At 41.0% G+C, this 16852-nt stretch overlaps 1 protein-coding gene across 1 annotated transcript in view; it reads right to left on the reverse strand.

The window, feature by feature from the left end:
• Window positions 1–217: 217 nt before the first annotated feature.
• LOC145438136 (uncharacterized) overlaps window positions 218–16852 on the reverse strand; it is a 146095-nt gene continuing 129460 nt past the window's right edge. The window contains exons 48-51 of the mRNA XM_080315509.1: window positions 15606–15772; window positions 3442–3565; window positions 3203–3382; window positions 218–927 (exon numbers count right to left, since the gene is read on the reverse strand). Coding sequence (XP_080171635.1) covers window positions 305–927; window positions 3203–3382; window positions 3442–3565; window positions 15606–15772 — 1094 coding nt within the window. The 3' untranslated portion in view covers window positions 218–304. The remainder of the gene's footprint in view (window positions 928–3202; window positions 3383–3441; window positions 3566–15605; window positions 15773–16852) is intronic.

The raw sequence follows: 16852 nt of genomic DNA on the forward strand, positions 1-16852 counted from the left end.
TATTTATCTTTGTATATTATCTTATGTTTAACGACTCCATTGTGGAATGTCGGTAAAATCGATTGAACCGAAAAACTAATCAGGAATTATCAATAACGGTCGGTAATGGGAATATACGGGAGCTTCGTTACAGGATACACTGATAAAGTTTATCTAGATGCTGGTCCTATTCTTCTTCACTTTATCACACCATCTGCTTCAACCGCATACGACGACGTGAATAAAATGTGGCTTATAATCGAAATTTGAGTTCCGTCAGTGAATTTCTCACGCATCATAATCATATTTGCTGATGATAGTGAGACTAACTATCGCAAGCCACGGCCACATCATCGTCGTGATCGCAATCATGTACACCAAAGCCGCTATGCACGCATTCAAGTATGGACGACTCGGTACCAAAGCAATCAACGTCATCGAACCAGATGGAACCAGCACCTCTTCCAAATGATCGAGTGTCAGAAGCGCGTCGAAATCCAAGCATACGACATACTACATGAGCATCGTTTAAATCCCAATCGTCGTCGCAGATGGTTCCCCACACGCCATTGTGAAAGATTTCAACTCGTCCAGAGTGGGAACTGCCACCTTGTAATCGTACAGCTGCGTCGTTAGAGCATCGCACACCAACGTCTTCGCTATGACCGCAGTTATGATGACCCCACGAATTTTTGTTGCAGAAAATAATGCTGGATTCACTCCCAGTGCAGGACACGTCATCTAGCCAGATCCGGCCGCTTCCGGCCCCCGACTCAATATCAAATGAGTTGGCGTGATAGAAACCAAGCATTTTGCAAATGACATTTGCTTCATTCCAACCCCATCCGTCATCGCATACCGTTCCCCATGTGCCACCATGTAGTATTTCAACTCGTCCGTAGTTGCTTCCTCCAGATGACAATCGGACCTTTATGGGGACTGATAGACCTGTCAATACGGAATGACGAAGTTATCTCGCAGTGAGCCACGGGATTTCATCTGTGAGAACACATACGAGAAGAGCAATTTTCGACTTGATGAGTATATGCCCAACTAAGGGGATATATATATATGGGGTCGTATTAACGGTCATTGTCCATTATCGAGCCGATGTTTTTTTTTTACTCCAGTATCCATTACAAAGCTGCAAGCCATTTAAATCTAATACCGTGCGAACCTTGAACGAACGTACACAGGAGGTCACATTGCTAAAATTGTGATGACAACAAAACGACATATTCAGAAATCTCTTATCAGAAGATCATATTACAACTACACGATAAAATTATAATAGATCTCACTTTTTGGTACCATATAAAGGATTTGAATTCGGGCCAAATTTTGAAGAGGTAATCAAAATAATTTTCGAACCCCATTAGAGCAATTTCGCACCACGGGAGCTTAATGCAAATAAAGGTTGGATATGCCAAAACTCTACCACAAGTAAAATATAGGTTCACGAATTCAGTTCAGTCCGCTTCTGGGCCAATTTCATAGCATGAACGCAAGCGAATCATTTGATACTTCGAGCAATATTAATGAAAAATATTATCAGTTTTGATTATTCAGAACGCGAATCTCTGAAACGAAAAGGATTGCACACCCGACACTAACGGGAAGTGAATACTTCGCACCAACTCTATCACGATTAAGGAGGGCATTATGGTCTGTCGCAGTATATTTTTTGAATTCAGTCACGCTGGGTTCCAACCACACAAGTCGCAAAGCAATTGATGCCTTCAATGTTCAGCAGCGGTCAAATGACTTATAAAGCAGTGGATCTTAACCGGTTTTCGTTGGAACATCGGGGGCTCCGTGAGCCACTCTCATGGTTTCCATAGACTCCCAGAGGTCTAGACACACATTCAACCCGTATATATGATTTGTGACGACACTTCAGTAATGGTCATCACTGATTGCAGGCTATTAAGTGCGGACAATAGTCAAATTGGGACTTTTGGGGTGGTACATGGCGTAAGTAGTGTCGGTTAGGGCTCGTTCTTCTGAAATGCCAACGTCATCTTCAATATTCGTGAGTTAATATGTATTTCAGCAGTTGGTATCACGTTTTTGCGTTTTGGCTGAACAATACGATGACACGTTTCGAGGTGATGCCGTTAGCCTTTTTAAACTAGTAGGCCTACATGAAAAGGGACAGTTGAAGTCATATTTATTTGCAATAAATATTCAATATAATGTTTTCGAATTGTGTGAATATCATACTTTACTGTTTTATTATTTTAACGCGATGTTGAAGCACGGTTCATTGGGTGCACCAGTAATCCACGATAATGTCTTAAATGTATAGGTAGATGTACCATGTGGTAGATTTATGTTTTGTGACTCGGCGAATATGTCGGGCTCTGAGGGTTCTCGGTGTCTTCCAGTTTAAAATAAGTTAAGACCCACTGATTTAGACAAAACCGACCTCTTCAAGTAAGCAGTCTATACTGAACTAGTTTGTTCTAAGCGCAATTGCATTTTCGCCAAATGGTTTTGAACAAATTCCTTTATGTAATCAGTGTCTAATTCTTGAACGGGTAGTTCAATAACATAAGTTAGTTACCCAGCTACTTAATAAGGTTTCGCACCATGAAATATTATAGTCGACATAAAATATAAACTATACTACAAGGAAATAATGGATATAAGTGTCATATGAGCATACCAGAAGTACCAACGCATTCTAGCTTGCCTATTGTGGCACCATAATTGACTAACAATTTTTTAATGAACATAAACCGTCAAGCCTAATCATTTTTATCTTGCAGCTCATCTTGAAGTTATTGTGGAAAAATCGGTATATACATCACCAGAAAATTGGAGTTTTGTAAACTTTTCGATGTCACCGTGATTTACCTTACTCATGCAACTTTTTCCCACACAATCCACAACAAAACATCTCCAAACAGGAAAATGTTTTTATCCGTAGAGGCTATTGACAATTTAGCAATTAAAATGAGTCTGCACAGTATGATATTTCATCTCAGACAGTGATTCTTTTGATGTGAGCTATGGAGTTTTACTAGTAAGGAAGCGAAAGTGCTTCTCGATTTTCCGAATTAAAAAAAACAAACATACAATTTAGCTTATCAACAATTTTAAGGCTTTACGGACCCCCTGAAAATGCTTCGCGGGCCCCCGGTTGAGAACCACTGGTTTAAAGGGTGTACCACGACGAGAAAAGTTGCAGAGAACTATCATATGAGATCGCTAAACGTACCAACGCATTCTAGCTTGCCAATAGTGAGCCACGCTCGCTCATCACTAGAACCCATGTCGCCGATTCGTATTTCTCGTAGCGGAAGTTTCGATTTGTCTGTCAGGTATCCTTCATCTGATGTAACCACGGATCCGCTGTTTTGGTCGCAATTGCACTTATAGCTATTGCTTATGCAGGTGTCTTGAAGTAATAACAATATAACGTGACTTGAAATCTTGAAGATCTGTCTTTATAGTCACCGTTAAGTCCGCATTGACAGTAATTGCTTTTAGCAGTGCCCCAGTTATACATTTTTTCTCCCGTTCTTGAGATCCAGTACGTAAAGTGCTCATCCCTATTAATCCTGACCCCTTGACATTTGATCTGAAAAAATACAAATAGAGCTTTAATGCAAATTGTACCAAAATAGTAAGGACAAATCTGATAAATGAGGAGGTCATGGTCATATAGGCCTACCGTTGTAAACGGCCCATTGTCTGCTCGTTGTAAATCCTTAACGGGCAAATGAAACAAATAGGTTGACATGGTGTTATGCTCAAAGTACCGCAATATTTTGACTGTAGAAAGACTAAGTGGTCATTAGTTCTTATAAAAAGAAGCGCATGATGGAAAATTGTGATGTAAGCAATATTGTCAGAATGAAGCGAAACGGTATGTCACCTGCAGTGTCCGTACAACTTCAGTGTTGCCAGCCAACAGCAGCTGCTGTTGAACGTTCTTTCTCCATTATTGAATAGTTATTTAGTAAGGAAAGACACATTCTACCCGCGAATGTCGGAATGTATCTTCCGTTATGCTACAACAAATTTTAATCATTTTTACCATAATGCGTGATGTAACTACTGCAATGCTTGATAGTTCCACGTTTCGTTAAAATAGAGTTTTTCATGTTAAAATCTGTCAGTTTTCCAGTCACAAAGTTTTTCAGGCCAAGCTACCTCTTAAGGACAGACAGTTACAACCGGAAATGAAGATAAGTAGTACACTACTAATACTACGTCCTTTCCTTTATGTTCGAAAACGCCCAATTTACATACATGAGGACAAAATTTAGTCATAATTTTAAGTCTAGGTAAAAATCCTCCATTTTATAGGTAACAAAATCGCCGCAGTTATTTCATGAGCTACGCTACAACGAGAATACAAATATTTACTTTTCGAATTTGTTTTGCAGCGTGCTCCACACCAGCGTCGGGCCGTCGGCTAGTTGCTTATTTGTTGCCCTAGCGCAGTGATTCTTAACCTTTTTTTCTGCGGCGCCCCCTTACGATAATTGCCAAGGTCTGGCGCCAACCACTCCCTATATTTCAAGGACGGCTGTAAAAACGAAGAGTTGTGATTTCGAAGTCCGTCGGGTTTCTCGGGGATTTCACTATTGGAAATAGCTTGAATCGCGACCGACGACCACTCGACTAATTAACGCTATAATAGTTGTATGTGCTATATTCGGGATCAAATCAAATTTGGTATAACAACCATCGTGTGTGGGATCATACCATCTGGTTCGAGCCTGCTGTCATTGGGGTTGTCCAAAATTTGAAAAATCTCCAAAAAGATGGGTATCAATGTCTCAAACTATAGATTATTTTATATTCTCCAATGTCAATTTCACCGTGAAACTGTGGCCTTCAGGCCATTTGCTCACAATTACAACCCCTGTCAAGCGCGATAGCTGTTTCGTTTTCGATGGCGGCTAACAGCAGCTGATCGCTTGATCAGCCTATTCCTCAGTAAATTCTAGGCAAAATTCGGTGTTGGTCTGTTCGTATTAATTTTGACAGTGTACCATACCGAAAACGGTCATGATGAGGCTGTTTCTCGATGATTTCATGTAACAGTGTACCTAGTTTTCGGCTTTCATCCACGCATTTATTCGGTAATATTCGGTAATATATTTTCCGAAGGCGATTTTGCAGCAGACATATAGACACTATAGACCAGGGGTCGCCAACTCAAAATAGGTCGCGGGCCACTTTTCCAAATTCCTGGAGGCCGCGGGCCGCATGACATCAATATCGATATAAAAGTAGGCAACGCAGTTCAACAACCACGTCTGATAACTCTACGTTATTACAACGCTGTGCTTTCTAACATAGGCGACGGTTATAGTCACCACAAAAGAACTAATATTTTATTGAACAAACACAAATACAACAAAAAGTATCATGATCATCAATGTCATTATATTTTGGACTATGAGCTGTACACGATACCTGACAATGACAACACTCTTTAGCCGCTAAAACAGGGGTGGCCAACATTTTTGTAATTCACGGCCGCATTTCGCGTACTCATGTAGCCTGCGGCCGCATACCGGTGGTTAGTCGTGATAAACTAGCTGGGGCCAAATACCCACGTTATCATGTCCATGTCCATTGCCGGTACACTCCGAACTAATCTATATGCACATATCGGCTTACTATGCGCACCAAATCGTTAGTAGTTATGATGTTGTAAAGAGCCACAGAGAACCAATTTGTAGTCGCGCGAAGCGCGAAAAATTTTTCATGTTCATGAGTGAATTTCGTCCATAAATATTAGTATAGTTTCACATATTACTATAAAATATTTATCCTTTCTCGGCCAATGTGATCAGATTCCCAGATACAGCTGATGCATGGGGTATCTGCGAAAACGTAGGGTTGTTATTATAAGTGTCGACAGCCGCATAATTTTCCTTCTACTGCTGCAGATTGGCCACCCATGGATTGAAGAATCAATATTGGGGTTAGCTATACACGGTATAAGCCTACTTGCTAGACAACTATCTCCTCGTAAAGCATGGTCTTTTGGAGCGCCCGAAGTCGTTTTGCAGGCGTCTCGGTCTTGGCAGTGGTGGGCCATTGCACGTCAAGGCAATATGCCCATTCGTACCAGCAAATTCTTCATCCATGGAATGATATTACCATGCCGAAGCCGTATCAACTAGTGAGTAATAGTGATAGTGGGCACATAGAATGGCTCACTTTGAAAAACAACAACATTATGTTTCAACTGAAATCAATTTTAGCGTTTCAACATGATTTACTAAGCGTTTTTCTGAATTTTTTTCAAATCAGGTCGCGGGCCGCAAAATAGGACCTCGCGAGCCGCATGCGGCCCGCGGGCCGCGTGTTGGAGACCCCTGCTATAGACCGTAAGCCGTATGTGTCGTGTGACAGTCTCCAGCTTCAAGGCCAAAATGTCCCAAGCTGTACCGGGACCGAATTTCCGAGGCTGCTATCCGTAGTTCTTCAGAATGATGTATTGGATTCAATATGACATGTCCAATCTATGAGATAACAATTGCGTCTGTGTCCGAACTCGATGACCTTTCCAGTTAGGCTTACGCAATCTCTCGAGTTATAGTCATTTCCATTTCTGCAGATAATTAGTCAGGTATAGTGCGAACATGAACCGTGTCGAATCTTTGTTCCGTACGCCGTTTACGCAGTTACCACACTTCAAGTCACAGCTCACCGGCGGACCTCTCGCGGCACATACGTTAAAATCACTGTTGTCGGGAAGTTCGTGTTACCGACCACCAAGTCACTTGTTCACGTTGGAAAACGCCATTGTGACGTCATGTTGATAAAAAGTCGCTTGCAACCCTTGCCCCACCACACGATATTGTCACGAGCCGCCACCGCCAACGGAGCTCATTTGTGTACGATTACAAGCATCGATCTGCACAAAAACGTCATTATTTGTCACCGCTGAGTCCTCGTCATCTCCCGATGCAATTTTACCTTTGAAAAACTTGAATAAATACGTATATATTGGTGTGAAGTCTGTGTTGTCGCAGTACATGTACTGCCTTTGTGGCTTCAGTAGATCGGTATATTTACTTAACGCGCAATGTGTCGCTAAAGATTGGTGATAATGATGTAAAATGTCTTTAGGTATTGGCATCTGTTGAAAATCGTTACTGTCGTGGAAATATATAACAAATAAAGTTACTATTCTGTACAGGTAATCGAGCGAAATTGCCTCTCGGTAGCAAGTCTTGAATTTTGAATTCATTACCGCACAATGCCCCGACTGGCATGAATGCAAAACGGCATGTCAGATTTTCGAGACAAAAATACGCTCTCTCGATTTAGAGAACACATGGGAATACGCGGCGTTTTGAAGACAATCGGCAGCGAACATATGGGGATACGCGGCGTCGAAAGAGTTAATGCGCGAACATGGCAGATATACATTACATCGCCATATTGATTCTATGCTTATGTTAATATCTGGAACGCAAAACAATGTTGATGATTCAGTTTGTGAGACAAAATCATATTTACAGTTTTAATCATTGTGGTCAAAACTCTTCAGGTTTGTTGTCTTGGCGCACAATGCCTTCTGGTGAATTGAACTATGAATAACTAACCTACGGATGCTATAGTTAGGCTATCTGTAATCAAACAGTGTAAGTTTGAGATTTTGTCATTGCGTCTGAGATATTCCAAGCGTTTTTGAAGCAGAGGAAGGGCACCTTTATTGTCACACCCCATCGGTAAACCCTTTTAAAAGAATGGTACACCTTCGGTTGCGAGATACACCCGATTGATAAGCACCAACAATGTGTTGTTCGTTGCAATCTCCATTTCCTACTCCATCCGTCTTCGTTTTATGGCGTCACAACAGACTAATACGATGTAGGCAACTTATATCGTATAGCGACTATGTATGCCACATTCTTTCCAAGCTGTGCTGCACTGCCAATTGAAACTCATTATGAAACGGCGGGCCGTATTCTTGTGTTAATTGAAACTCATTGTGAAACGGCGGGCCGTATTCTTGTGTTAACTAATTATTATGCCACGGGCCGGACGATTTCGCTTGGCGGGCCGGATGCGGCCCGCGGGCCGTAGGTTGCCGACCCTTGGTTTAAAAGTTTATATGAAGCAGCTGTGGTTTTTTCATCATCATGTATTTCGTAACTCAACAGGTCCTGAATCAATCTTATATCATTACCTGCCAACCAACCTATAAAGCGCTTACAGAATTAGCAAACTCCTTAAACAACTAATCAGCAGGCAACCACCGGAGTGATTATTGAAGCATAGCCGATTAGGCAATCGAGAGCCGTGATTTCGTGACTACAAGTCTTGTCGCCGTTCTATGGTCGCTGGCCCGCCCATTCGTCGGTAGCTACTTTCAAACTCTTTGCGACAAATCTTAACGACTTTCCTGTGAGCTTGCAGCAGGCTCATTGCTGTTTTTTCAATCAATAATCTATAGAATGAGACATCGATAGCCATCATTGTTTAGATTTTCCGAATTTTGGACAACCCTGCGACTAGCAATACAGGGACGTTAATTGTATAGGGTTTCGTTTTATTGTTTTCCGTCACTAGTAAAAGTAGATCAACTCATATAGTGATAGAGATCTTTGCTCACATTGAATTTAGCATTGCACGCAGTTAATAACTTTAACATGAATGTATTCCTAACAACGCAGTCCATCGTTGATGTGAGGTTGCGGGTCACAACAATAATATATATCATCCTCTATGATACGATGAAGATTCTGAAGATTTAATTTTGTAGCTATCGAATACAAATATATTTAAGTAATCAATTTGACCAAAAAGCTTCAAAGCATCTTTAATGTACAAAAGGCTCTCACTCTAATATTCGCCTAACCATGGAAAACTCAATGATTGCAGTTCCCTTCCTCGACACGCTCGTCAACATCGAAGAAGGCCGTGTTTTCACGTCACTCTACCGGAAACCAACTGACTCTGGTAAGAGTTTAAATGTACAGCAGTGGTTCCCAACCTTTTTCGACCCTTCCCCCCCTTTTCAAGGTCAACACCGATCATCGCCCCCCAAATTTTGTGTACCAAAAATTGGGCATACAAGCTGTAATCACCGGCGGGTTCACTAAAAAAAAAAGGTCAAATTTTCGGCTCGATGTCTAATTTGACACACTTTTGTAACTAAATTTCCGTGGGTTGACTAAAAAAAAAAGAAAAAAAGTCAGCCGTTTTGACGCGTCATCGCCCCCCTATCGCGCCCTTCGCTATTTTCGCCACCCGTCGCCCACTTTGTCCATTTTCGGCCCCCTGTCGCCCCCTTCGTCATTTTCGCCCCCTGGGGGGCGATATCGCCCACGTTGGGAACTACTGGTGTACAGCAAAGCCCTTCGAATACACAAAATCTGTTCAAAGGAAGAGGAATAAAACGATCACTTGGAAGTTTTGAGAAATGAACTAACCAAATCTGGTTACGACCCACAGCTAATAAACACTCAAATAAAGAAGGCTCTCAATGTGCCACTTGAAGAACTCCTTGCTTGCAGTCGGAATAACAATGAAGAAGCACGAGATCGCAGAGTGCCTCTGGTCATGACCTATTTTCCGGGAGCAGAAAGGATCCGCAAGATTTTGCGAAAACATCAGCGAATACTTAATAATGATCCAAAATGCAATGAAATATTCCCGAGGTAGCCTATTTTAGCCATACGACAACCACGCAGCTTGCGTAACATTTTAGTCAATAGCAGACTACCCCGGTCAAGACAAAAAAACGGCGTGGAAAATTGCGGAAAATCGTCATGCAAGATGTGTGCTATTCTCGATAACAATAACATGATTACAAGAGGACATGCCAAGCACAACACCAAAGGCCATTTCACTTGCAAATCAAGTCATTTGATATACTTGATTCGTTGCCGAAAAGGATGTACCGATGCATGGTAGGTTGGAGAGACCAGTCAACCTCTCCACAAGAGAGTAAATGGACATAGACATGATATATCAAAAGGCAACAAATCCAAGCCTGTCGGTGAACATTTTTATACGGCTGGACACTCGGAGAACGACATAATAATCAACATATTGGTCGGGAACATTAAAGACTCTACCCTACGCAAGGCTACTGAACAAAAATATATCGACAAATTTGCAGGGTTGTAACCAAGTCACAATGCTCCGAGTCGCAAGTCAATCTCACTTTTATAGTTTTGACTCGAGTCAAGTCGAGTCATTTTCAATTCACCACCGAGTCAAGTCCGAGTCCAAGTCAGCGAGCAGAGGGTGGAGTCCGAGTCATGGTATTATGACTCGAGTTGAGTCCAAGTCATTGTGTTAACGGACCAGTTTCCAGTTAAAATCTTGCTAAATTCACTTTTTATAACTCTGTTTGGTGATATCGTATGGTTCGAATTTATAATATACTAATTTACTCATTTTTAGCAGTTTCTGGTCGCATTTTCAAATACCAGTGCCAATAGACGAAATCCCAATAGTGTGGTTACTTTACAATTCTCCGAAATTACAATGAAATGTCGGTCTTGGCCGTCTGAGTCTCGAGTCATATGACTTGGTTCGAGTCATGCGCAATGACTCGAGTTCAAGTCGAGTCAATACACAGATTGACTCGAGTCGAGTCGAGTCATTTCCGTGTTTTGAGAAAATGACTCGAGTCAAGTCGAGTCATCATAAAATCGTGACTCGAGTCAGACTCGAGTCGAGTCATGACTCGAGTCATTACAACCCTGCAAATTTGATGCATTCCGACAAGGACTGAATATAGATAGAGGGTGCATGTCTCACTACACCATGTAATACTTAAATTGACACTTTTCTGTACGTGTATTATACTACAAACACCTCATATCGTATCCAATTTTTAGGAGCACAGCTTACTTCATGCGTTTCTAATGTATACTACTTCTGTGTTCCTATGACGTCATAAAGTACACAATTCTGGAATCTGGAAAGTTTTCACCCACTATGATGTCATAATATGTATATGTTCAAATTCAAAATCTTTTTTCGTTGCTCTATTTGCGTTACTTTCGCTTTATCACCTGATGAAGGAGCAGAGCTCCGAAAGCTCGTGTAACTATAATAAAGTTATATTCATACAAGTGGACGTTAAACAGGGTGTGGAAGCTATCACGGTCTTATGTTTATATATACCCTCTGGCGTCTGCTATCGGCACAACAACGTATTAAACTCTCAAAATCGAATCAGTACCCCACTGTCTTTGATTTCGACACGCTGAGTGCTGCGGGATAAATACTAGGGATGATGTGAACCTCTGAAAGGTTCAGGTTCGTGTGAACGCGAACGTTTTTGGAAGGTTCTCTATGGATGCGAACGTGAATCTCATGACGTCACATGGCGTCATATTGCTAATTACAACTCTTCATTTCAGTGAAGTGATAGCCTATATTAATGTACACGATACCTAGCGACGACTCGGGTCACATAATGTCACAAGGCTGAAGTGCATATTGACGTTTTGAACGTCGCCAAATTTATGAACTGTGGCAATCAAATTAAAATAATAATCCCATAAAATCAATATCTTCCGTCACTTTGCCCACAATTTCGACGACGACTTGGAATGGGATATAAGCTTACGCCTTAACGGTGTAGACCAGACCGCACAATGTGTTGGGCGCTACGTTGATATTGAGCAGAGTGTAAAACAGGTTTCTATATACTTGCTACCGATATCATCCCATTAACAAGTTATACAGCAGTAGCCAATGCCCCAATCGCACGGATTTGGTTTTTATGATACAATAAACATATGAAGTCAAGATTGACCCCGTACGCCTGCTAGATTATTTTTACATCAGACAACGATATCAAATTCATTGATTGGTTGAATAAGCATCATTCGCTGACTACTTGTAGTGTATTTAGCTCTTGATGTTATGTGATTGCTGGTCAAGCTCACAGCAGAGAGTTAGTAAATATTCTCAAACAGAAAGCTGGATATTTGGAGCAAACTTTTGTAACAAAGCAAGTAAAGTTTTTGAAATTGTCAAGGTGCATGCTCGTTTAGTGTTGATTTTTTTATGCTGCAAGTGCCATGCATAGAATGGCTCGCAGTTGATATGCTATAAATTTCAACCAAAGATGCTATAATGAAGTGAAAATTGTAATATATGAGAAAGATTCACAGTGCAGAACCTACCAAGGTTTCTTTGTGAACGTGAACCTGTAAATTTCAGCGGTTCACACACAGAACGCGAACGTGAACCTCACGTTCACACCATCCCTAATAAATACCTCGCGTGGCGGGTGTATTTCAACTGGGAATTGGCGATCTAAAAATACGCATTGTTATTTTTGCGTGAATTATGATTAACCACTTCATTCATGGAAAGATGTTGCAAACATCATTGGCCTATATTTCGCGACTAGCGCGACGAAATTTTTCGATATTTGCGCGATTTTGTCGAAAGCTAATTTGCAATGGGAACTAGAGATATATAGAACTGTTGTACTACTATATAATCTCGACTGCGACGCTTTTAATCTTCAGCACCCCCGTACCGCCCCTGAGCCAAGCGCCCCCACATCACCCCCTGTGCTTTTCCGCTGCCTGAAAAATCCAAATCGCTCAATGGTGGCGCAGGCGCCCAGATGAAGAAACACTGCCCTAGCAGATCGTGATATGTGACATCCCGTTGTTGTGGACCGTTCTCGGAAAGTCGACTTTGATGTACTGTACGACAAGCATTGTCGTGGTTTTTTGTTGTTTCAATAAAAAAGTACCTTGGGTCCGCGAACTAGTCCGCGGACCCAAAGGAACGCTGCAACGAGCCTCGCGACATATTGGCAGGGTTGTAATGACTCGAGTCACGATTTTTTGTGACTCGACTTGACTCGAGTCATTTTCTTGAAATGGGAAAATGACTCGACTCGACTCGAGTCAATGTTAGGATTGACTCGACTTGTACTCGAGTCATTACGCATGACTCGACTCAAGTCATTGACTCGGCTTATTTTATGTGACTTGAAGGTGAAGAAAGTTGCGAATCACAATGGTTAGATCAACGCATGTGACGAATTCTGTTGACATCGCTATTTGTCACCACTGCTTTCGTTGCACTCGTCTGATATCAGATATGCGCCGCCGTAAAAACAAAAGACAATGGTACATAGTAGCAAAGAGCAATGCATTGTACAAAATCATCCAGTGATGAAGAGGTAATAGATCCTCCGCCATCAAAGTACTCAAGACATTTCAATTATACAAGCAAACAATCGAAGCAAAGTCCAATTAGAGCCAAAGAATTGACTCAGATGGTCAAGTAGCCTACTTGGAAGAGACTGATAAGCTCATGTGTAGATATGAAGGCGATGATTCTTTGCATTTTTGGCCGACTAGAATGGATGAGTATCTAATCTTCAGTGCGGTTCAAAATTGCTTTTCAATTCCTGCATCTAATGCACCAGAGGAACGTGTATCCAGTGGATGTGGATTATTGTAAGGCCATGCTGCCTCAACATATATGAGAATCTCCTTTCCACTTTAGTATTTTTCAAGTGTAACTCATTGATTTGATCTGCTGTCTGTCACAATACCCTCCGACCGTTTGACGTTTTGTTAGGTATGTGCATTGTGCACGTGATAATAATGAATGGCTAATGTTGTGTGATATTTGTACAATAGGGCCAATCAAAAATACCTTCTTTTTTATTCTACTGGGTGGCTACTTGATAAAATTGCTACGTTGCATAAAAAGAACACTGAATCTGGCCTAATTTGAAAAGGTGGAATCAATGAAATGAGAGGAGAACATTTTGGATTTGAAAATACATGGAGTACTTTTAGTGAGAAATGATTTCATATAATATAATTACATACTAGCAGTAAGTCGACTATTTTTTCATATCCAAAATATTCCACTCTAATAACTCCGCTTCTTCTAGTTGGAATTGAGCCAAATTTTCTATGAATCATATTTTTACACAATCTAACAATATCATGAGGTAGCCGGTATATTTCGAAAGTCTCTATTTGTAATTAATCCAAAATATTTTCTCTTAGCATTGCTTTCTACTGGTTGGAATTAAGCCAAATTTAAGGTATTTTAGATAATCTAAGAATTTTAAGAAGTGTCCTCTTTTTTGAGATTCTGTCCTCATTTTTGAGAATTTTTTTGGTAAATGTAGGGCAAATTAGACTAAGACAACAGTAAATCAGCATCAAAGTAACGCTCCGGCGACTATTTCGGCAGCTGAGCAGGAAAGTTGACCTTTTTTTCTGGTCAACCACCTGATATGATGTGAAAGCAAAACTGTACCTCTACATAAGCGTTTATCTGTTGATTCTTTACCACCTTGTATCTAGCTAGACGTGAATTCGTAGGTCCTCTATCAGATAGTATGTAGATGTGAATTCGTTAATTCTCTATAAGCTATTTGTGAGTGGTCGTCGATGTGCTCGTAATAAAAACTGAATGCTTATATTTGTGATATATCAGACTGACAAGACAGATATTTGATTTAAAGTTCTAAGATTAGTAACGTTATCGTATTGGCGGCCTGTCTCGTCTATCTGTAGCATCGGTATATGAGGCCACGAACTGTCTGTTATCTGCCTAACTAAATAAACTTGTGCCAAGACTATGAGCAAGGAATTCGATATCACCCAAGCAGGATTGAAAACATAAGTTGAACATGACTTCAATACTGTGACTTGGACTCGACTCGAGTCATAACACTATGACTCGGACTTGACCCTTAAAACGGTGACTTGGACTCGGACTCGAGTCGTTGATGAATTGAAAATGACTCGACTCGACTCGAGTCAAAACCACAAAAGTCAGATTGACTCGTGACTCGGAACCATGTGACTTGGTTACAACCCTGCATATCGGTATTGATTTATGAATACTACAGTACTACATCTGAAACAATGCCGATGACCAGGTCTGCGAAGTCAAAAACTATTACATTGACAAATCCCCGTATACCGGCTCAAATCAAGTAACAACATGCACAGCATATTATGCAGTCATTGCCGACGCGGCCGCTGTATAGCTACAGGATTATTTAACTTATGTTTATACAGATACTTGACGAAATAATTGAATCAAGAGTCTTGTGCGAAGGACCAAATAAATTGGGACGTTTATAGCGTCAATGGCTCATTCAACATAGTCAGTCCAATCAACCGTAACTACTTCCGTACATAGTAATGTAAAAGAAAAACTGGAAATTTTGTCGTACTCGGTACCGTTCCTATAGTCGATTACTCCATTGTATGAGAACTCACTAGTGAAGGATATGCTTGATTGTTTGCAAATGAATATGAGGTTGGAATATGATCCTGTTACATCCTTTATTAAATTTATTATGATGAATCGATGATAAATAATTTCGCACAAAACTAAGGTCCACATTTGAAGTCAAGATTTGATTATTTTTTGCTGACCGATCATTCTACTGAAACAAGTGTGGCAGCTGGGCTCGGCACTGCACCTGTGACACTTGTAGTGATGTATCGTCTTGTATCTGTCACTTTTCTACCCAACCCAGCCGCTTCGGCGATTGGACGCATAATAAGGTATTTGCAGCAGTTGCTGTATTCTGTGTGATCAACTTCAGACGGAGGTCTTTTACACAATTGCTGGATCGCATAAACGAACTTCCCTTGTCATCAGGAGTGAATTACCTTGATAAACTGTTTGCACGAGGAAGATCTTGCGATAAGTTCATCTATATATCGGTCCGGCATCTCGTAAGTGGGAGTGACAGTATGGCAACCTGCCGACTCACAGCTAGATACAACCGCCCTCTCTGACATCATGTTGTGTCGAACTTCATCCACTTCGATTACCCCTGAACATGTAAGAATATTGTAGCTCCAATGAATAGTAATCAATCTCCCAACAAAAAGCGATGCATATCTTTGTGTTAATTTAGTTCGAAAATCGCAATATAATTCGCGAAAAACAACCGTTATTATTATAATAATAGTGTTCTACAATGGTGTGGAGACAACCAAATCGAACGGCTCAATGCGTTCATTCTTTCCATTCGACCAAAGACAATTTCGGCAATATTTGAACTGAATTGCCGAGCACCAAAACGGGTATTAATTCATTACTGATTACGAAAATATCAATTTTACCCTGCCTCTAGCCCTGGAACCCCTTAAAACCAGCCCCGAATTTTTCATTGTGACCAAATTTGGAATTGGAACGCAATAATGCCGTCTGAAATAACGATGTCGCAGCTTCGGAGCCAGTGAGCATCTATTCCAGTGGTTCCCAACCTTTTTTAACACGCCCCCCCCCCCTTTATGCTAGTGAAAATTTTAGCGCCCCCCTTATCGACATATCACGAAATCCAATGGGGATGCTAGCAACTTCAACAGATTTTATGATGGCATTGAAAGTTGTAACTGTTGATTAGAGAATTAAAAAATATGAAATTAGGTGTATATATAGAGCGTAGGTTGGAGGTAAATCACGCAAAGCACGATTTTTTTTCAATTGACCACTTCTTCGCGCCCTCTTCCGAGCTTTCACGCCCCCCCCCCCAGGTTGGGAACCACTGATCTATGCAAACCACAACTGTGTTTCCCATTGTATTCTCCCTCTTACTCCCGACGCGTCACTGTCACCACTGGGGTTTTCAAACTTTTTAATAATGCATGCCCTTTCGAGTTATCTACTTGTATAGCTGACCTGAGCTAAGTGCAACCCTTGACGCAATTCTGTGCGGCCCGCTAAAGGTTGCTTGGAATTCGTAACATAAAACCTGCTTTTTGAATGTTAACGCGTGGACTAAAACCATAGGCTGTATCAACTAAACAGGAAATTCGTCGACTTTAAAGCCTGTTCATTAATAGGCCAAGATTACGCTGCCAACGTACCTCGCATGCATAATCAAAATTCAGAATAAAGGCAATGTGGC

Source organism: Botryllus schlosseri, chromosome 4, assembly GCF_051294905.1.
Source record: "Botryllus schlosseri isolate E-star chromosome 4, Bs_hap1, whole genome shotgun sequence".
Classification (NCBI taxonomy): Eukaryota; Metazoa; Chordata; class Ascidiacea; order Stolidobranchia; family Styelidae; genus Botryllus; species Botryllus schlosseri.